General features: G+C 42.8%; 1 protein-coding gene across 4 annotated transcripts in view; it reads right to left on the bottom strand.

Moving 5' to 3' along the window:
• Nucleotides 1-21653, bottom strand: part of ASXL2 (ASXL transcriptional regulator 2) — a 222482-nt gene that overhangs the window by 87331 nt on the left and 113498 nt on the right. Inside the window, exon 1 of one of the 4 annotated variants that reach the window (XM_067550476.1) lies at nucleotides 15752-15912. The exons of the other annotated variants lie outside the window; for them this stretch is intronic. Coding sequence (XP_067406577.1) covers nucleotides 15752-15788 — 37 coding nt within the window. The 5' untranslated portion in view covers nucleotides 15789-15912. Of the gene's footprint in view, nucleotides 1-15751; nucleotides 15913-21653 lie in introns of those variants that run through there. 4 annotated transcript variants of the gene reach the window in all.

The following is a 21653-nucleotide window of genomic DNA, read 5'->3' as shown; positions in this document are numbered from 1 at the left end:
CTACCTGCAGGCGGGCAAGGGGTTCCAGGGAGGATGGAGCTAGGTTGTTCTCAGTGGTGGCAGATGACAGAACTAGGAGCAATGGTCTCAAGTTGCAGTGGGGCAGGTGTAGGTTGGATATCAGGAAAAACGTTTTTCACTAGGAGGGTGGTGAAGCACTGGAATGGGTTACCTAGGAAAGTGGTGGAATCTCCATCTTTAGAGATTTTTAAGACCCAGCTTGAGAAATCCCTGGCTGGGTTGAGTTAGCTGAGGTTGGTCCTGCTTTGAGCAGGGGTTGGACTTTATGACTTCCTGAGGTCCTTTTTAATCCTAATCTTCCATGACACTACGATTTGTAATCTCATCAAGAACGGTATGCGACACTCTGCAATATCAGACCTAGCAACACTGGAAACTGCTTGTGGTGAGCTGCAGGGGTGCCTCTGGCTAAAGGAAGTGTTGATTACTCCGAATAAGACTCCCATCCTATTGAACTGAAATAGGGTCCCTAAATCAAAGGAACTGGAAAGTACAGACTGGGGAATAATGGGTAACAGAACTCTGTTGCTGTTGCTTCTGCCCACTTGTGAACAGAAACTCGACCAACTTCAGCATTTATCAGAAGCTGTCCTCTCTATTGGCCAGACTAGTTGCTTGCATCCTGTACGTTATCACAGTAATGACTTTAATCAGGACCCTCACGGCCTCCAGGACGGACAGTACAGCCGGCTGGAAATTTTCAAATGGAACATTTTTGTCCAAAAAATGCTGATTCACAGAAGCATGTCAATTTTGACTAAACTTTATTTAAAAAAAATCAGAATGGAACTTTCTGAAAAGGTTGAAATAGAACATTTAAATTTGTGTTTCAAAATTACTTTTTGGTTCAATTTTTTAACATTTTATATTATATACTTTTTTTAAAACGTCAAAACCAAAAGCAAATGTTGATTTCCTCATAACAAAACCTTTTTGTTTTCACTAAGTTTTGGAACAGAAAAAAATTCAAAATTGCAGAATTTCCCACAAAATGGAAGATCTGGTTGCTGTGTACCTCTACTGGTGAGCCAGACTGGAGCATCACCCACTTGAGCCAGGCTGAGTTGGCTCAGCTAGGCATGGAACTTGCTGGGCATGGAACATGGTCTTGCTGTATGATTTGACTTGAAGAACTTGGTGAGGAGGGAAATAGGTAGCAACGATAGCAACATTAGCATCTTAACCACAGCACATACATGTCTCAAAGGCGCCTCATAAAAACTAAGAAATGTCCAGCTGGAAGTGACTTCCATTCAGCTACATTCAGACTGCTGCCAGAGTCAACAAGGGGAAAATATTGCCTGCAGACCTGAAGCCGAGTGGACAGATGGGGGCTGTCATGACCCACGGGCCTCAAACTCTGGTCCACAGGGTTCACAGGAGTAACCACGCTTCAACCCTCAACTTCGTAGCCTGCTGACAACTGCTGATGCAATATCCACGAAGCCCAGCCCCAGTTTAAGTCTCCGCCCCTGATGTCCCATTAGTGGATTCCCAGAGCAAAAAGGAGCAGCTAATGGGAGTTTTGCGAGGGAGTTCTCCAGGTGAAGGAGGAGCCACTATGCGACCCTTTGGGTGATTCTGTTGTCTGTATTGTGTGTGTTTGTGGTGTGCTTGCTGCTTGACTGAAGTATATCAAAAAAGAAGCTTACAAGAAGTGGAAGCTTGGTCAGATGACTAGGGAGGAGTATATAAACACTGCTCAAACGTGCAGGAATGAAATCAGGAAGGCCAAAGCGCAATTGGAGTTGCAGCTAGCGAGGGACGTGAAGGGGAACAAGAAGGGTTTCTACAGGCATGTTGCCAACAAGAGGAAGATTCGGGAAAGTGTGGGCCCCTTAGAGAATGAGGGGGGCGACCTAGTGACGGAGGATGTGGAGAAAGCTGAGGTACTCAATATCTTTTTTGCCTCTGTCTTCACAGACAAGATCAGCTCCCAGACTGCTGTACTGGGTGGCACAGAATGGGAAGGAGGCGAACATCCCGCAGTGCTGAAGGAACGGGTCCAAGACTATTTAGAAGGATTGGACATACACAAGTCCATGGGGCCGGATGCAATGCACCCGAGGGTGCTGAGGGAGTTGGCTGAGGTGTGATTTCAGAGCCGTTGGCTATTATCTTTGAAAGCTCGTGGCAACAGGGGGAGGTCCCTGAGGACTGGAAAAAAGCAAATATAGTGCCCATCTTCAAAAAGGGAGGAAAGAGGATCCAGGGAACTACAGACCAGTCAGCCTCACCTCAATCCCTGGAAAAATCATGGAGCAGGTCCTTAAGGAATCCATTTTAAGGCACTTGGAGGAGAGGAAGATGATCAGGAACAGTCAACACGGATTCACCAAGGGAAAGTCATGCCTGACCAACCTGATTGCTTTCTATGATGAGGTGACTGGCTCTGTGGATGTAGGGAAGGCGGTGGATGTGATATACCTTGACTTTAGCAAAGCTTTTGATACTGTCTCGCACAGTATTCTTATCAGCAAGTTAAAGAAGTATGGGTTGGATGAATGGACTATAAAATGGATAGAGAACTGGCTAGAGCATAGGGCTCAACGTGTAGTGATCAATGGCTCCCTGTCTAGCTGGCAATCGGTCACAAGTGGAGTTCCCCAGAGGTCGGTCCTGGGGCCGGTTTTGTTCAACATCTTTATTAATGATCTGGAGGATGGGGTAGATTGCACCCTCAGCAAGTTTGCGGACGACACTAAGCTGGGGGGAGTGGTAGATACCCTGGAGGGTAGGGATAGGATACAGAGTGACCTAAACAAACTGGAGGATTGGGCCAAAAGAAATCTAATGAGGTTCAACAAGGACAAGTGCAGAGTCCTCCACTTAGGAAGGAAGAATCCCATGCACAGCTATAGACTGGGGACCGACGAGCTGGGCAGCAGCTCTGCAGAAAAGGACCTGGGGGTAACGGTGGATAAAAAGCTGGATATGAGTCAGCAGTGTGCCCTGGTTGTCAAGAAGGCTAATGGCATATTGGGCTGCATTAGGAGGGGCATTGCCAGCAGGTCACGGGAAGTGATTATTCCCCTCTATTCGGCATTGGTGAGGCCGCATTTAGAATACTGTGTCCAGTTTTGGGCCCCCCACTACAAAAAAGATGTGGACAATTTGGAGAGAGTGCAGCGGAGGGCAACCAAAATGATGAGGGGGCTGGAGCACAGGACTTATGAGGAGAGGCTGAGGGAACTGGGCTTGTTTAGTCTGCAAAAGAGAAGAGTGAGGGGGGATTTGATAGCGGCTTTTAACTACCTGAAAGGGGGTTCCAGGGAGGATGGGGCTAGGCTGTTCTCGGTGGTGGCAGATGACAGAACAAGGAGCAACGGTCTCAAGTTGCAGGGGGGAGGTCTAGGTTGGACATTAGGAAAAAGTTTTTTACTAGGAGGGTGGTGAAGCATTGGAATGGGTTACCTAGGGAGGTGGTGGAATCTCCATCCTTACAGGTTTTTAAGCTGAGGCTTGACAAAGCCCTGGTTGGGATGATATAGCTGAGGTTAGTCCTGCTTTGAGCAGGGGGTTGGACTAGATGACCTCCTGAGGTCCCTTCCAACTCTAATATTCTATGATTCTATATCGTGTGGTCTGTTTGTTTGGGGGACCGTGTGCTTATCCTAGCAGCCTGCTAGGCAAGACAGAGTTTCTTAACAAGGCTTTGATCCCTAAGCCCTTTAGCACCCATCAACCCTTAACCAGGAGACAGGGCTACTCAGGAAGAAGCAGGGTTCAAAAAGCCCACTTCTAAGGGTATGTCATCACTGACAGTGGCAAATTCGCCACTGTCAAATCGATCTATCCAGATCGATTGTGCAGTCAGTGAAGACCCGCTCAATCGATCCGGAAGTCGACATGTTAAAACCACCCCCTCAAATGGCGTAGCACTCTGTCAATGGGAACGCATTTTCCATCGGCGCAGTGCAATGAAGATGCCACATATAAGGGGAGTTATGAAGTCGAGAGGAGTTACGCAAGCTATTCTGCATAGCTTGCATAACTCCCGTCAACTATCACTGAATTTCCAAGTAAGTATAGACCTGGTCTAAGCAACCAGGGAGCTAACGAACAGGGGCAGCTAATAGAAGAGTTTAGAGGGGGAGTGGGAGAGTGGGGAGCTAGATACACTTCGTTAACATTCTGTAAACCAAAGACAATAACCCCCTCCCTCAATAAAAAAACAAAACAAAAAAGGAAAGAGCTGCAGGAGTAAAAATAGAATGCAGGCAGAAGTCCAGCAACAGAGTGGGCACTATCCAGTTTATTGCACTGAATACAACATGTATGATTGGCAGGAGCATGTGTGTGCATTGGGTGCAAGGAGCTCCTGGCCCTCAGAGTCCACATACGGGGCTTCGGAGACCAGGGCGGCTGAACTGGAGGAGCTAACAGAGACAGAAAGGTACATAGATGAGACTTTCCAGGACAGTAGAATGGTCCCACCCTGGTCTGACAACCTCTGTATTGTTGAGGAGGATGAAAGTCTCAGGGAAGGAGAACATCAAACTGGAGCAAAGGGAAACGATCCATAGTTGGGACACGTCTTATAGATGATGTCATGGTATCCTCTCACACTGAGGATACTTCTCCAAGGAAGGGAACTTCAGTTACTAGGGAAAGTAATGGAGGACTCGATCATTACAAACACAGGTAGCTGGATGTATGATGACCGGGAGAACCACATGGAGACTTACCTGACGGGTGATAAGGTTGCAGATCTCTGAAGACTTCTAAACAGACATGTGTAGTGCTGGGGAGACGCCGGTGGTCATGGTACATGTAGGTACCAATGACATAGGGAAGGATAGGAGAGAGGTGCTGGAGGCCAAATTCAGGCTGCTAGGTAAGAGATTGAAGTCCAGGACCTCCATGGTAGCATTCTCTGAAATGCTTCCAGTTCCACACATAGGGCCAGTTAGACAGGCAGAACTGAAGGGTTTCAATGTATGGATGAGATGATGGTGAGGGAGGAGGGGTTTAGATTTATTAGGAACTGAGGAATCTTTTGGAAAAGGAGCAGCCTATACAGGAAGGACGGGCTCCACCTAAACCAAAATGAAACTGGATTGCTGGCACATATAATTTAAAAGGTCAAAGAGCAGTTTTTAAAATAAGTGCTGGGGGAAAGCCGACAGGTGCGGAGAAGCACTTGGTTCGGACAGAGACATCCCTTAGGGGAGGATCTATTAATGGACATTCTCTATAGCCTAGTAAGGAAAAAAGGCTGGAAAAGGATAAAATATTGGTAGGATCTGTTGAGAAACCGTCAAATGAAAGACAGTCCCATTCAATACATCACATAAAGGCAGACAGCTAAAAAGTGACAATTTTTAAATGCTTAAATACAAATGCTAGTGGTCCAAATACTAAGATGGGTGAACTTGAGAACCTCATATTAAATATTCCAGAGGATTAGCTGTGTTAGTCTGTATACAGCAAAAACAACAAGAGTCCTGTAGCACCTTAAAGGCTAACAAATTTCTGTGGGCATAAGCTTTCGTGGGCTGCAACCCACTTCATCAGATGCAGATTGCAGCCCACGAAAGCTTATGCCCACAGAAATTTGTTAGCCTTTAAGGTGCTACAGGACTCTCCTTTTTTTGTCATATTAAATGAGGATATTGATATAATAGGCATCACAGAAACTTGGTGGAATGAGGGAATCAGTGGGACACAGTAATACCAGGGCACAAAATATATCAGAAGGACAGAATAGGACGTACTGATGCGGAAGTGGCACTACATGTGAAAAAGCAGTGTCAAATGAAATAAAAACCTTAAATGAACAAACTATGTCATAAAATCTCTATGGATGGTAATTCTATGCTTCAATAATAAGAATATAGCAGTAGGGATTTATTACTGACCACCGGACTACAATGGTGATAGTGACTACGAAACGCTCAGGGAGATTATGTGGCTCTGGGAAAAGAGATAAAGGAGTTTGAGGCACAAGTGGTGTTCTCATCCATCCTCCCTGTTCAGGGAAAAGGCCCAGGTAGGGACCGTATTGATAAATGCGTGGTTACGCAGGTGGTGTCGAAGAGCATTCTTCGATCATGGGATGATCTGGAGGATGGGGTAGAATCAGCAAGTTTGCGGAATCAAGCTGGGGGGAGAGATACAAGGTAGGGATAGGATACAGGGCACAAAATACTGGAGGATCCAAAAGAAGAGGTTCACAAAGAAAAGTGCAGAGTCCTCCACTTAGGAAGAAAGAATCCCATGCACAGCTATAGACTGGGGACCGACGAAGCAGCTCTGCAGAAAAGGACCTGGGGGTAACAGTGGATAAAAAGCTGGATATGAGTCAGCAGTGTGAAAAAGCAGTAAGGCCAATTGGGCTGCATTAGTTGCCAGCAGGTCAAAGTGATTAATTCGGCATTGGTGAAAAATATTGTGTCCAGTTTTGGGCCCCCCAAACAAAAAGGATGTGGACAAGAGGGTCAAGGGCACTGATGTCACAGGACTTAAAATCTCTATGGAGAAGAATGGTTTGATAGCGGCCTTTAACTACCTGAAAGGGGGTTCTAGGGAGGATAATAAGAACAAGGAGCAGTCTCAAGTTGCAGTGGGGTAGGTCTTACATTACTTTTTACTAGAGGGTGGTGAAGCACTGGAATGGGTTACCTAGGGAGGTGGTGGAATCTCCATCTTTAATGGTGATAAAGCCCTGGTTGGGATGATATAGCAGAGGTTAGTCCTGCTTTGAGCAGGGGGTTGGACTAGATGACCTCAGGGATTCTATGATTATGATTCTATTAGAGAGGCTATAACAATAAAAAAACTCAGTGATAATGGGTGATTTCAACTATCCCCATATTGACTGGGTACATCTCAGCTCAGGATGGGATGCAGAGATAAAGTTACTTAACACCTTAAATGATTGATTTTTGGAGTAGATAGTCCTGGAACACACAACAGGAGAAGCAATTCTTTATTAGTCCTAAGTGGAGCACAGGAGCTGGTCCAAGAGGTGAGTATAGTTGAACCATTTGGTAATAATGACCATAACATAATTAAATTTAACATCCCTTGGGGGAGGAGTGGGGGAGATACCAAAGCAGACCACTACAGCAGCATTTAACTTTAGAAAGAGGAACTACACAAAAATGAGGACATTAATTAAACAGAAATTAAAAGGTACAGAGTCAAAAGTGAAATCCCTGCAAGTTGCATGGAAACTTTTTAAAGACACCATAATAGAGGCTCAATTTAAATGTATACCCCAAATTTTAAAAAACAGTAAGCGGACCAAAAAAGTGCTACCGTGGCTAAACAACAAAATAAAAGAAGCAATTAGAAGCAAAAAGGCATCCTTTAAAAAGTGGAAGTTAAATCCTATTGGGGAAAATAAAAAGGAGCACAAACTCTGGCAAGTGAAGTGTAAAAATATAATTGGGAAGGCCAAAAAAGAATGTGAAGAACAGCTAGCCAAAGCCTCAAAAAGTAACAGCAAAAATTGTTTTAAGTACATCAGAAGCAGGAAGCCTGCTAAACAACCAGTGGGGCCATTAGATGACAGAGATGCTAAAGGAGCACTCACGGAAGATAAGGCTACTGGGGAGAAGCCTCTGTCTCTGCATCAATTACTGCACCCCAAACCAGGTAACAATGTGGAACTATTACCCACTATTCCTAATCCCTGAGTTGTGGACCATGTGGGGGCCACCTGCATATTCACTAAACTGAATGTCTGGGGAGCTTACAATCTTGTTCATATCTGAGCGGAGGATGAGTGGAAGACTGCCTTTCAAACCCGCTATGGACAGTCTGAATATTTAGACATGCCATTTGGATTGACTAATACCCCAGCAACATTACAGCACTTAATTAACGATGTGCTACGAGACCTATTGGATCAGTTTGTAGAGGTATAATTGAATCTATTGATATTTTCGGACGACCTGGACCAACAAACTACTCAACTCCACACATTCCTGAAGAGACTACAACAACACATGTTCAATCAGACCTCAACTGAGTTCCTGGATTTCATCCTATCCCTGGATGGAATCAAGATGGACCTGCACAAGGTCCAGGCTGTCTCTAACTGTGTGCACAACCTACAACATTTTCTAGGCTTCGCAAATTTTCATCTCAAATTTTCCAAAACAAACTGAGCCGCTCCACTTGCCCATGTCAGATTCAGCAACAAAAATCAACCTAGTCACCTTTGAGCTCCAGTTCTCTCAATCCCTTAGAGTCCCTCTCGTATTCCATGTCTCATTCCTACACTGAGAACACATTTCCCCACAGAGTCTTATCACTATCCCCACCAGTGCAAGTACAAGGTCAGGAGGAATATACCATCCACAAAGTCCTCAATTCCAAGATCAAGCAAGGTAAACTGTGGCAGCTGATTGACTGGGAAGGCTATAGTACAGAGGAACACACTTGGAAGCCAGCAGAGAATGTTCATGCTCTTGACTTGGTTCAGACCTTCCATAGCAGCCACCCCAAGAAACCTGGACCCATGTCATCCAGAAGACACCCCTAAGGGAAGGGGTGATGTCATGACCCATGAGCCTCAAACCCGGGTCCACAGAAGCAGCTATGCTTCAACACTTCATTTGGCAGCTGATTGGCCCACTGGCGCTACTTCTACCAGGAAGAGGAAGCGGTGCAAACAACTGGGATCCACCCTCTGGACTGTGTACTTTGTGCCTCCACCTTCTGCTTCTGCTCCCTCGGCTTGACTTCCTGGCATCCTGACCTGGCATGGCTCCTGACCTCTGACTTGTGGTTCAGATCTCCAGTTTGTCACCTTCTTCTGATTTCCTGGTATTCTGACGCAGGACAGACACTTCCAAATAGCAATCCATTCATCACACATGGTTCTGGTTGATGTTTGTGGGCTGTCTGTAACCGTTGATATTAAGTTGACAAGCATGATGAAGCGTTGTTCAGATGAGGCGGCTATAGCTTTTGGGCAGTTAAGACAAGCCCCAATGAATTCCAATTTCTGGACTGTTGACTTTTGTTTATTTCTAACCCTAGATTCATGAAGAGGGTTATTGAGAGTTAAGCTGAGGTTAGTCCTGCTTTGAGCAGGGGGTTGGACTAGATGACCTCTGAGGCCCCTTCCAACTCTAATATCCTATGATTCTATGATTTCTGGTAGCCTCTCTCGCTTCATGCTGTGTTGGTGCCTTTATTAGAAAGTCATCCAGATATGGGAATATCATGATTTCGTGTCTGCAGAGATGTGCTGCCACCACTGCTAAAACTTTATAGAGAACCCTTTTGATGATCGATAGTCCAAAGAGAAGTACTTTGTATTGGAAGTGCTGTTCTCCTAAGGTGAATCTTAGCAATCTCCTGTCTGACAGATGGATCATTATATGAAAATGTGTGTCCTGGAGGTTGAGAGCAGACTTATTATTATTATTATGCAGAATTATAGTTACTAACGTAATCATTTTGAAACATTGGGTTTTGACAAATTTGTTGAGTTTTCTTAGGTCTAGGATAGGCCTCCATCTGCCTGTCTTTTCTGTGTTAGAAAATAGTGTGAATAAAACCCTTACTGTCTGTAGTGTGTTGATACTGATTCTACTGCACCTAGATGTATAAGGTGGTTTACTTCCTGTCGCAGCAAGTATTTGTGAGAGGGGTCCTTGAAGAGGGATGGGGAAGGAGGGTGGAGAGGTGGGATGGAAATAAAAGGGATAGAATAACCAGTCTCAATAATTTCCAAAATCCATTTGTCTGCTGTGGTGGTCTGTCAGACTCAGTAAAAAGGTGACAAGGAATCTCTGAATGGTCAAGAAATCTGCGTTTCCAGTGTTAGAATCTTTGGTGTCTTGTGCTCTTGACCATACCTTCAAAATTGCTGTCTTGAGGTGGATTGTTGAGAGGCTGAAGGTTGGTTTCGAGTTTGTCATTGTCTGGCTTGTCTTGTTTACAGCATAGGTAGTATTGCCTGTGTGGTTATGTGTAAGGTGGTTGGAATCTCTGTGTATAATACATGCCCTGTTTCTTCTTATTTGCAGGTGTATAGATGCCCAACAACTTTAATGTTGCCCTTGAATCCTTCAGAGTATGAAGGGACTCATCAGTTTTGACCACAAATAATTCTGGGCCTTCAAAGGGCAGGTCCTTGACCGTTGACTGCACCTATCTGGAGAACCTTGAAAGATGGAGCCATAATGCATGGTGCTTTATTGTTGATGTAGTAATAGAGTGTGCCGCCATGTCTGCAGAGTCGAGTGAGGCCTGCAGTATTGTCCTGGCAATGAGGTGACCATCAGTGATGTTGGCCTTAAATTGTTCTTTTTTGTCATCTGGCAAGCTATCAATAAATTTTGACATTTTAGCAAAAAAAAGTGTGTGTATTTTGATAGGAGGGCTTTGCAATATGCTATCTGAAATTGTAATGTCGCAGATGAGTATGCCTTGCAACCGAAGGTCTAGCCTCTTTCAATCTTTGTCATATGGGGTTGTTCTGTTATGGTGTTGCTTTCCCCTCGTTTACTGCATCCACCACTGAAGAGTTTGATGTGGGGTGTGTAAACAAAAATTTCATTCCCGTAGATGGGATGTAGTATTTTTTATCCAGCCTCTTGCATGATGATGGTGCTGTTGCCAGTATCTGCAAGATGGCTTTGGCAGGCTCCACGACAGCATCATTAATTGGCAGTGCTATTTTTGCTGAGGTAGATGTTTGGAGTATGTCTACCAATTTATGCTGAGATTCTTCCATGGATATATCCAGGGACTCTGCTACCTTTTTGAAGAGTTCCTGAAATTATCTGAAATCATCCCTCGTGATGGATTGTAGGGGCATTATTGTCTCATCCGGAGATGAAAATGATAGGTTTGCCAGTGGTAAGGCTGCCTGATCATTAGTTGCCTCAATCGCCTCGTCTTGGGGTTCTGAGGGTCCTGGTATGGCTGAATGCGGACATCATAGCGCTCTTGATCTTGGTGGGCTGTAGGGCTTGCGATTTTGTGCCCTGTACACAGCCCACAGATTGGGCCATGGTGAATGGAATGGCATGGAAGGAGGTGCCCAAGAATGCCCATACCAGCTAGGTGCTTCTGAGCTTTAGTGGTAATCTGACTGGTGGGATGGTCTGGGTGAGTGTGCAGGTGAAGAATGATGGGGTGAATATATTTCCCCTTCATCTTCTTTCTCATGGTCATGGGAGAGTGGGGGGCAGAGGGGCTGACCTGGCTGGAATGGTCAGGCAGCTCAGTAATGAGTGGGTTGGAGTACCGTCAGTACCAAAGAGCAGGGATTCTGGAGTAGATGACACCAGTATGTCTGTGTCCCAGGAATTGCTGCGGTACCGGGAAGGACAGTATTGATGTCAGCATAATTGGCAGTACCAACGTGTGAGTTGTCATCGCCGGTGCCAAGGGTCTAGTGCTATGCACCACAGATGGCACCATTGACTGCAATGATGTTGAGCTGCTCAGTGTCTCTTTGGCTCCATGGATACCAAGGCTGAGGGTTTTACTTTGGCCTTTGAGCCTTTATCAGAGCTTGCCTGCTTATGGTCTTTTGCTCTCTGTGCACTCGCGGTACTGGATGATCTTTGTGTCTCTAAGGTAGCTCTGTGGTTTGAGCGTATGCTTTGTATGTATGAGGCTGTGTGTTCAATCCCCCCCACCTCTAGTTTGTCCTGCTCTGAGCAGGGGGTTGGACTAGATGATCTCTTGAGGTCCCTTCCAACTCTAATATTCTATGATCTGTGAGGGTGGGAACCACCTCTGTTGGGCTCCAGGTGTGGTCAGGCTCAGTTCAACTTCTTCCTATTCTCGTTAACAGTGCCAATGTGGTCTCAGCAGCAGAGGAGCACTTTTTCTTAGTGGACTCCCTCAGTGGTGAAGTCTGAGCTTGCTTTTTTGGACAAGGGCTCTTTGCCCTGAACTGAGGGATGGGGACAGTGCAACTATACTAAGATGTAAATGGGAAAAACTGAAACTTATTTTCCTAATGAGTTAATGAGAAAAAAAAATTAATAAAGAAATTAAGGTGAGCAGGAAAGGTAAGAATAACTATCCAACTGCTAACTAAATCAGGTATTTTACACTAAGTGGATATAAGAGGTGCTGCTAAGTGCTCCAACTCAAGCTAGAGGCGGTAGAGAAAGAACTGAGGGATGGTTGGTTGAACAACACTATGTAACTGACTGAGGTAGTGCAAGATGGCAACAATGCATGTGTGACCCAATCAGGCACTGCTACCATAAATCTCAGATTACAGGCACAGGGCGCACGGACACCTGAAGTAGAGCACCCATAGGGACACTCCTCAAAGAACTATTATGGAATCACCCTTGACCAGATTTTTTTTTTTTTTTTTTAAACACTAATCCAAATCTTGCCCAGTATAATGCCCCATTGGTATCTTGACAGATTCAGATTTCACTTAATTTCCACTTTTGTGCCATGATTTTTTTTTAAATGGGTGTCTAAAGTGAGGCTCCTAAACCTTTATTTAGCACCTAAATAACTAGCCTGATTTTCAAAAGTAAAAATCTTGGCCTAGCAATCTTTCATACACACAAACTACCAGTCCCCGTATGCACTGCTTCATATTGATCTAAACAACATGCCGGGACATGTAATCTTTACAGGCTGCGGAGGGGGTAAGGAGGGCACATTTGAAACCCCTATTTTAAATTGTTACAGACATGGGAAAATACATCACCGTCAGTGTCCTGATTCACACACTGATTCACAAAGATTCACACACTGCCACACAACTAGCAGAGAAAAAACGAAGGCCATGGCAGCATGATAAACTGCTATGAACTGTGAAGTTTTAGCCAAAGCTCCTTTTTTCCCCCAGCTAGTTACCAAAAGTTACACAGAGATATAGAATCCATTCCTTCCCTTAGTTGTTTGTTCCAATAGTTAAATCAACCTTCATTGTTAAAAATTTGTGCCTTATTTCTAATTTGAATTTGTCTGGCTTTCAATTCCAGTCATTGGTTCTTGTTCTGCCTTTCTTCACTAGATTAAAGAGCTCCGGTGCCAGGTATTTTCTCCCTAAGAAGGTACTTATACACTGTAGTGAATTCTCCTCTTGATTTTCTTTTTGATAAGCTAAACAAATTGAGCTATTTAAGTCTTTCATTGTAAGGCACATTTTCCAGCCATCAAATTATTTTTGTAGTTCTTTTCTGCAGCCTCTCCAATTTTTCAACATCCTTTTTTGAACATAGACACCAGAAACAGATGCATTACTTCAGTACTGGTTTCACCAGTGCCGCACACAGAGATAAAAATCACTAAAAACTACTACTCACTACTCCCTTACTAATACATACATGGATTGCATTGGTCCTTTTTGCCACAGCATCTCATTGCAAGCTCATGTTCAGTTATTTGTCTACTGTGATCCCTAAACCCTTTCAGAAGCACTGCTTTCCAGGATACAATCCCCCATTCTGTAAGCATGGCTTGCATTCTTCCTTCCTAGATTCACAACTTTGCATCTGGCTGTATTATCACTTGGTATGATTGTGCTGTCCTCATTTTTTACTACTCCACCACTCTTTCTATAATCTGCAAATTTTATTAATAATGATTTTATATTTACCCCCAGACCATTAATAAAAATACTGAATAGCACTGGATCTAGTACTGACCCCTACAAAACCCCATTAGGAACACTAAGTATATTACATCTGCAGTTGTCTTTATCAACCAAACTCGTAATCTCATCAAAATATTAAATCAGGTTTGCTAGGCAGGAGCTATTTTCCATAAAGCCATGTTCACTGGCATTAATTATATTCCCACTCCTTTTTATTGACTGAATCCCATATCACCTTTTCTATTAATGTGCATGGGTCTGATATGTTAACCACTCTATACTTACATGGGTCATCCCTTTGCCATTTTTTAATACTGGCACAACACTATCACTCTACCAGTCTCCGGGAATTTCCACAGTATTCTAATATTTATTAAAAATTAACATCAGTGAGACGGATCTCCTCAACCAACAGTTTTAGGATCCATAGGTGCAAACTATCTGGGCTTGCTCATTTAAAATCTTTATCCCTAGTAATGTTAATATTCTTCTTATTTATGAATGGACTAACAAGTATTTTATCATCCTCGTATGATATGAATACATCATCTATGTCTTTCAAATACAGAACAGAAATATTTACTAAACACCTCTGCCTTTTCTCCATTAACAATTTTACCATCTCAATCTAGTAATAAGTCTACTCCAGTTAGATTTCTGTTTCTAACATACATAAAAAATTTCTACTTACTGTCCTTGAACCAGCATGTCTTTAGCTTCCCCAATCAACTTTCTACACTTAATAACTTATAATTTATATGATGGCTCTCTACTTATGCCTTTTCCCTTTGTTTTATATATACTGTATACAAATTTCTAATACTGCCTTCACTTCCCCTCTTAACCAGGATGGGCTTTTAACTGAAATTGTTTTCTTTCATAATTGTGGAATTGTGGTAGTTTAGCCATCTGGTAAGGAATTTTAAATAACTTAATTTCCATTCATATTTTTCCTCATCAATTTTTTATCATAATTTTCCTCAGCTTTGGGAAATCTGCCAATATATTACTGGTTGTGATTCTCCTCTGTCCCTATGGAACCACCAACTTCCTGTCCAGTAATCAATTCATCTTTATCATGGAATATCTTTTATGTTAGAAAAATATACTTTTTTAGAAAAGCCAGTGATGTTTTACCAGTGACTGTATGTGACTGCCAGTATAAATCTCCCAGATTATTGCAATTCTTCTTGCCACACATTACACATACATGCTTAAGGAATACAAATTTCCCCTCCTTCTTTTTGGCCCCAGGTTCTTTACTAACGTTTCGTCAGCTGAACTTATTCTTCAGTTTGCTACAGAGAGCTAGACAGCCATCTGATCACAAGGAAACCCTTAGAAAAGTGCCAGTTTACACAAAATAAGGGCTCTCTCTATCCATGCCCTGTTGATTAGAGAGGGTCAGCTAAGGACACCAAAAATCTCAGACAAACTACAAAATAAAACCACCTCCTGTTGCATCAACTGTTAAGAGACTTTGTCAAATGTGGACAATCTCATACTGGAGCCAATTACCCTTTATTTCCTTACCTCAACTGGCAAAGTCAGTTTTTTCTTTTTATGCTTTATGGGCTTGATTCTGATTCTATCAAGGTCAAATGAAGTTTTGCTACTGACCTCTATGGAAGCAGAGCTTGTTTCTATGTGTTTTTCTTTTCAGGCCAGTTCAGCACAGCCTTTTTTATTTTTTTAAGTAAACAAGTCAATGCCAGTAATCCAGTGCTCACAAGTGTCCCTAGAATGACAATCCAGGATGCACACACAGCCTAGTAATACTGAGCAACTATACCAGGATAAACTAATTTGTGTCACCCACTGCTTGCTTGTAACCCTGCAAAAACAAACATATGTGAAATGGTGGAAAAGGCATTTGGCAAGGAAACATTTCAATTTCCAGCTTCCAGGATAATGTGAAAGAATATGTATAATCCAAAGAGACTTGGCAACGCCCTTTTACAAACACTGGGCTGTGTCCAGAAAAGCTGCATTTTTATTGTTAAACCAAAAAGGAGAAAGTTTGGCAGCTGTTCCATTTCACGTCCAGAGAGAAAGGTATCTAGCTGGTCTTACCAATTCCTACAATAGCAGAAACTACGAGCAAGCCCTGCAAAAAAACAAACGCCTAGCTCTTTACAAAGGAAAGTTTGTTAGCAACTGCCCGCTCGAGTAACTTCATCTTACCTTGGAGTGGAATTTCATAAGGCTGCTCTCTCAACATTGTTTCTCGTTGTGAAGATTTGCAATAATGTTCCAGGCTTCCGCCCACCCTCAGCTAATGCAGAGATGCATGGATTCTAATTGCAATGTATGAGGTTTGTTTTTAAATTTTTTCCCCTATGCTCCTGATTGGCTCAGGGTAATACCCATGTGGGTCTACAAAATGCTGGGTTTCTATCCATTTTAAAATCAAAGTGTCAGTTTTGCTGCTGTCAGAGCTCTTTATTTTTGTACATATAAGGAAGTGGCTGTTGATGTTATCTGAATGTGTTTCCTGTTTTATATGTATATGAGCAAAAATGATGTCACATTAAGCTACACTGCAAAGTTCCACAGAGCTCAGCTCAAAGCCTCTAAGCAAAGGGAGGAGGGGAGAACACAGCTCATCTGTTCATCCGCTAACCCAGTTTGCATTCACTTCCCTGTTAGAATTCTGTCTTCTCCCAATGAGAAGTCAGGCTCACCAAGCCTTGCAACTTAGTTTCCACATGCTGTACAAGCATTGCTTGCTATTTCAATTCTCAGACCAGTTCAAATTACACAGGACTCAGTTTGTGTTCACATGAATAGAAGATAAAATTCAAAAGGTCTTTTAAATGACACATGGATATAAAAATGATCCATGGTTACCTGGAAACGTTACAATTGTAGGTCACTTCTCACCTGCAGGCTGCATTTTGACTACTCCTGGATTACAGCAATTGGAATTTTAAGAAAGGAAGTATACCAAATTATGTGCTCGATACAGGAAGTCAGACTATGATCACGATGGGCCACTTTTGCCGTGTAATCTACAGCAGGAAGTGAGACTTAATTCATTTGTTTTTAAAGCACTTTGAGACCTTTACAGAAAATGTACTTAAGGACCAAATATGAATATTGTTATCTTATGAGAGAAAACAAACAATCCATTCTCTCTAGAGAGTCTTGTAGAAAAATGGTGCCATGCTGCCCCACTCGAACTCATATGGCTTCTGGGGTGGCTTACAGATCTGACTGTAGGTAGTGAGATTTTTCCTTCACATTGTAGCCTGGGGCCATATAAAACACACCTGCCTCTTTCTCGCCTCTTGTTTTGTGGATGGCTACCTTTGCACTGAACACCAATGCACAGATTTGAATTTTGCTTGAAAATTAGCTAAAGAAGCCCAATTTCAAGCAAGATATGTACAGCATTTGATAAACTCAGTGAAATAAGCTTGTGTTTGTCCTGAAATGCAAAAATCCTTACGTGGACTTAAGTAGTATATGGGCTTTTGCAAACACTCTGCATAGGGTTAAATTCAGACTAAAGAAATTTGCCCTTCATTGTGATTATTTCTCACATTGCTGTTTCGGTGATAAGCTGTAGGAAGTCAACAACCACACCAGGGGTTTTCCCTAACTAATTTTTGCTTTGCTAGTGATTTCTTTAGTTTTTGGTTTAGAGTCTAGTCTAAAGAGCATGTTTCCTCCCTTATTATTCTCCCTTTATTGCTTCATTGTTACCATCCATCCCTTGTGATGGTAACAAAAGAATCACCACTGAACTTGGCTTGTCACTCTTTACCAGAAGTCTCTATCTACACCAGCTCTTTGGGGGCTCCCCCAGACACTGAAGGAGTCACTCACATATAGATATTATCTTTAATTTAAAAAACAAAACAAAACCTGAACAACACAGGCTTGAAAAATTCCCTGCAATACTCCTCACCCTAGAATGCATTCTTTGGAGTCCAGGCAAATAACAGCTGTCTTGTATAGTTGGGTGGTTTAGACTTGCTACATTGTGGGTGCCTGATGATGGGTTACTCTCAGCCATGTCTGCTTACAGCTGCTTACATGTTTTCAATAGCAGAGGTGCTCCAGGACGCACCTGCTGTCTCCGAGAGGAGGGAAATGTCACCGCTTTTTGTTACACTAACTTTGCATAGAAACCTAAAATCAAAGCGCTAAAGCCCTTGTGATGCTGTGAAAGAATTGGGCATGTCTGGTGTATCTGATCAGATAAACTATGTCAATCTGCTGATGTTCATGCTGAGCAGACAGTGTCATGGCAACTGGGATTTTGCCTTTAAGATTTCACAACAATTTTATGTCTGTTCATCTGATGGGTGCTTTTCTGAACTTCATCTGATGAGGAAGTTCATACATGTAAGTTGCTACTGGGCAAGGAAATTCCATATAGAAATAGAAAAAGTAAAGGAACAGAGGTGGGAATGGAAAAGTGAGACAAATGGGGTCCTGTAGTTGGTATCATTGGCAGAGCTATATAACAAAGACCAGAGTGGATACACAGATGAAGGTCGAGTAGTGCAAAGCTTTGAAGGCAAGGGCAAAGTTTAAAACTATGTGCAGTGAAAAACAGGGAGCCATGTGCTCATATCAATGGCCAAGCTGATATGGATGTCAAATTTAGCCTTGAAGCAAACGTTCACTTGTTCTATCTTATCTTTCCTATTGCATTGTCCACTGGGGTTTCATGCCACTACCAGATGAAAATAAAAATGACATTTAATTTCCAGGAAACTAGTGTGAAAAATATAATCCGGTTGAAAGTGCAAAGCAGCTTCCCTCCCCCTACCCCCACACACAGACTTTACCGGCTTAGTGAGCACTTTAAAATCAGCAGTTTGAAACTGGGGAAGCTGAAGTGAGTGCCTCTGGAACCTGCAATACCTCTTGGCAATAGAAATTACAGCATCTTTAGATCAGAAGATGTGGCAATGCCATTGCCAATGCCCTGTAGAGGTGGCATGGAGAGAGAGAAACTCACTACCTATTGCTGCTGTGCTCTGCTACAGAGGCATGGAAAAGCACATTTTATTTTTAGCTTCTATGTTTGTGTGCTCTGCTTAAAAATAACTAGAAAGACATTAAACTGTAATAAAAACATTCCTTCCGTATTTTAGCTGCATGGTATTGGCGCTAGAACTAATGACTCCTATACGTTCTGGCCTATGCATACTAGTATTTAGTACCAAATAGTAAGTTGAAATAGAACATATCTTTAGGAAGAAACATCCAATCTTGATCAGTGTTCAGGATGGTCAAACGAAGTCTCCAGATTTCAAAGTTTCTAATACAGCAATTCTAGCTCTGCCTACTAATTATATGAGTCACACTGGCAGGAATCCTTTAGATCGAGGTGGTCAAAGCATAGAGATCACAGAGCGCTACCGTGTGGATTGTGGACATCTTCATCTTTACAAATGGGTTGTACTCTACAGAGACTAAAGCTTTCAAGAAGTCCAGTTCGGTCTGAGCAACAACCTCTCTGCTCACTATTAGGCAAATTAGCTACAACTCTATATTCATAGATTCCAAGGCCAGAAGGGAGCATTGTGATCATCTAGTCTGACTTCCTGTATAACACACACCAGAGAACTTTCCCTAAATAATTCCTAGAGCAGATCTTTTAGAAAATCATCCAATCTTGAGTCAGAAATTGTCCGTGATGGGGAATCCACCAGGCCCCTTGGTAAGTTGTTCCAGTGGTTAATTACCCTCATTGTCAAAAATTTACTCATTTCCAGTCTGAATTTGTCTATCTTCAACTTCCAGCCACTGGATAGCATTATGCACTTCTCTGCTAGACTGACGAGCCCGCTATCACATTTATAAACTGTGAGCAAGCCACCCCTTAAACCGTCTCTTTGTTAAACTAAACAGGTTAAGCTCCTTGAGTCTATCAAGGCTCTACTTATAGAGCCTTACCAAATTCACAGCCATGCAAAACGCGTCATGGACTGTAAAATCTGGCTCTTGTAGGGGAGACCAGATTCCACAGAGCTGGGCGCCCGGAGAGCAGCAGCTGAGTGAGGGTGGTATGGTAATGGGGGTTGGGGGAGTGTTACTGGGGGGGACAGGGCCAGCCTTACGGGTGGGTGCGTGGGTGCCTGCCTAGAGCCCCGTGGTCAGGGGTGTGCCATGGTCACCCCACACAAACACACAGCCAGCCCAAGCCTCTAACTCCTAAGCACTGGGCCTGGAGCCACGGAGGGGGAGGTTGTGCAGAAGTAAGGGCGGCAATACCATGCCACCCTCATTTCTGCACTGCTGCTGGTGGTGGCGCTGCCTTCAGAACTGGGTGCCCGGCCAGCAGTCCGCCCAGCTCTAAAGGCAGCAACACAGAAGTAAGGGTGGCAATACCTTGACCCTCTCCCCCCCATCCCCCAATAATCTTGCAACCCCACCCCCCACAGCAACCCTCTTTTGGATCAGGATCCCCCTGGTTACAAAGCTGTGAAATTTCAGATTTAAATGTCTGAAACAATAAAATTTACTATTTTAAAAATCCTATGACTGTGAAACTGACGAAAATGGACTATGAATTTGGTAGGGTCCTAACTGTAAGGCACGTTTTCTAATCCTCTAATCAGTCTCATTACTCTTCTCTGAACCCTCTCCAAATTGTGGCCACCAGAACTGGACACAGGATTCCAGCAGCAGTCACACCAGTACTAAATACAGAGGTAAAATAACCTCTTTACTCCTACTCAAGGATTCCCCCGTTTAGGCATCCAGGATCACATTAGCTCTTTTGGCCACAGAGTCATCATACTGGAAGGTCATGTTCAGTTGATTATCCATCACAACCCCCAAATATTTTTCAGAGTCACTGCTTTCCAGAATAGAGCCCTCCATCCTCTGGACTCTGGCCAACATTCTTTGTTTCTAGATGTAAACATTTACTGCTTGCACCCTGTTTACCAAGTGATCCAGATCATTTGGTATCAGTGACCTGTCCCCTTAATCCAAATTTTGTATCATCTACAAACTATATCAATAATGATTTCATGTTTTCTTGGAAAAAAAAACATTAAATGGTGTAGGGCCAAGAACTGATCCCCTGTGGGACTCCACTGGAAACACACCCACTTGACAATTCTCCATTTACAATTACATTTGAGACCTATCAGTTAGCCAGTTTTTAATCCATTTAATGTGTGCTATGTTAATTTTATATAGTTGTAGTTTTTAATCTAAATGTTGTGTGATACTAAATCAAACCAACATACTTCCAGAAATCAAACCAATATACTTCCAAAAGTCTAAGTATATTATGTTAACACTATTGCCTTCATCAACCAAACTCACCATCTTATCAAAAAACAGTATCAAATTAATCCGACAGGATCTATTTTCCATAAACCCATGTTGATTTGTATTAATATTACAAGTTGTCAATGAAACCCTCAGTTGAGCAACCCCCTATTTCTTGTACATCTAACAATCACTACCAACTTAGTTTGATTAATCTGGCAAGAGTCGGTGCAGATCAGATGGAGTCCCTGCCTAGCACAGACATATTGGAATTGAAGACCTAAGAAACATCAAGCTCTTGGTCCTATAGTGCATCGTTGATTTGGTTTGACTTCCCTAAATGCACATCCTATGTCCTCACCCCCATCCCCAAAGCCAGACCAATAATGATATCAACTAAGCTCCTCAAGGCCATCATTTTAGCTACTCACCACAATGTGAATGAAGTTTCATTGCTTGTCTTGGGTCACATTTTCACTGTTGGGCAATTTGCTATTTTGGTTTGAACTATAGTAACTTGTTATTTACCGAGCTATTTAAATTGCACTCAGCTTCATTCCTTGTGTATACATTTCAGGGTTAGCTGCTGATTATACACTGGGTATAATTTCTTTGTACTCAACAGAAGTTACATCTGGCAAGAAATAATGCATTCAGTATTCCAAAACTACATTTTATTAAAAAGCAGAACTTCTATTAAAAATGAATGCCAGTATTTTTATTAAGATAACAGAAATTCCTCAGGATCCCAAATCATTTAAAGGATAAATATCAGTCACATCATTACATTAATAAGCTCTTTTTTTTTGGTTCAAAGAGCTTTTTGAGCATAGGGTCAATT

Source organism: Emydura macquarii, unplaced genomic scaffold, assembly GCF_026122565.2.
Source record: "Emydura macquarii macquarii isolate MOO-44397 ecotype Brisbane River unplaced genomic scaffold, CSIRO-AGI_Emac_v2 contig_1300, whole genome shotgun sequence".
Taxonomy (NCBI): domain Eukaryota; kingdom Metazoa; phylum Chordata; order Testudines; family Chelidae; genus Emydura; species Emydura macquarii.
This window is presented reverse-complemented; position numbering and strand designations above follow the sequence as displayed.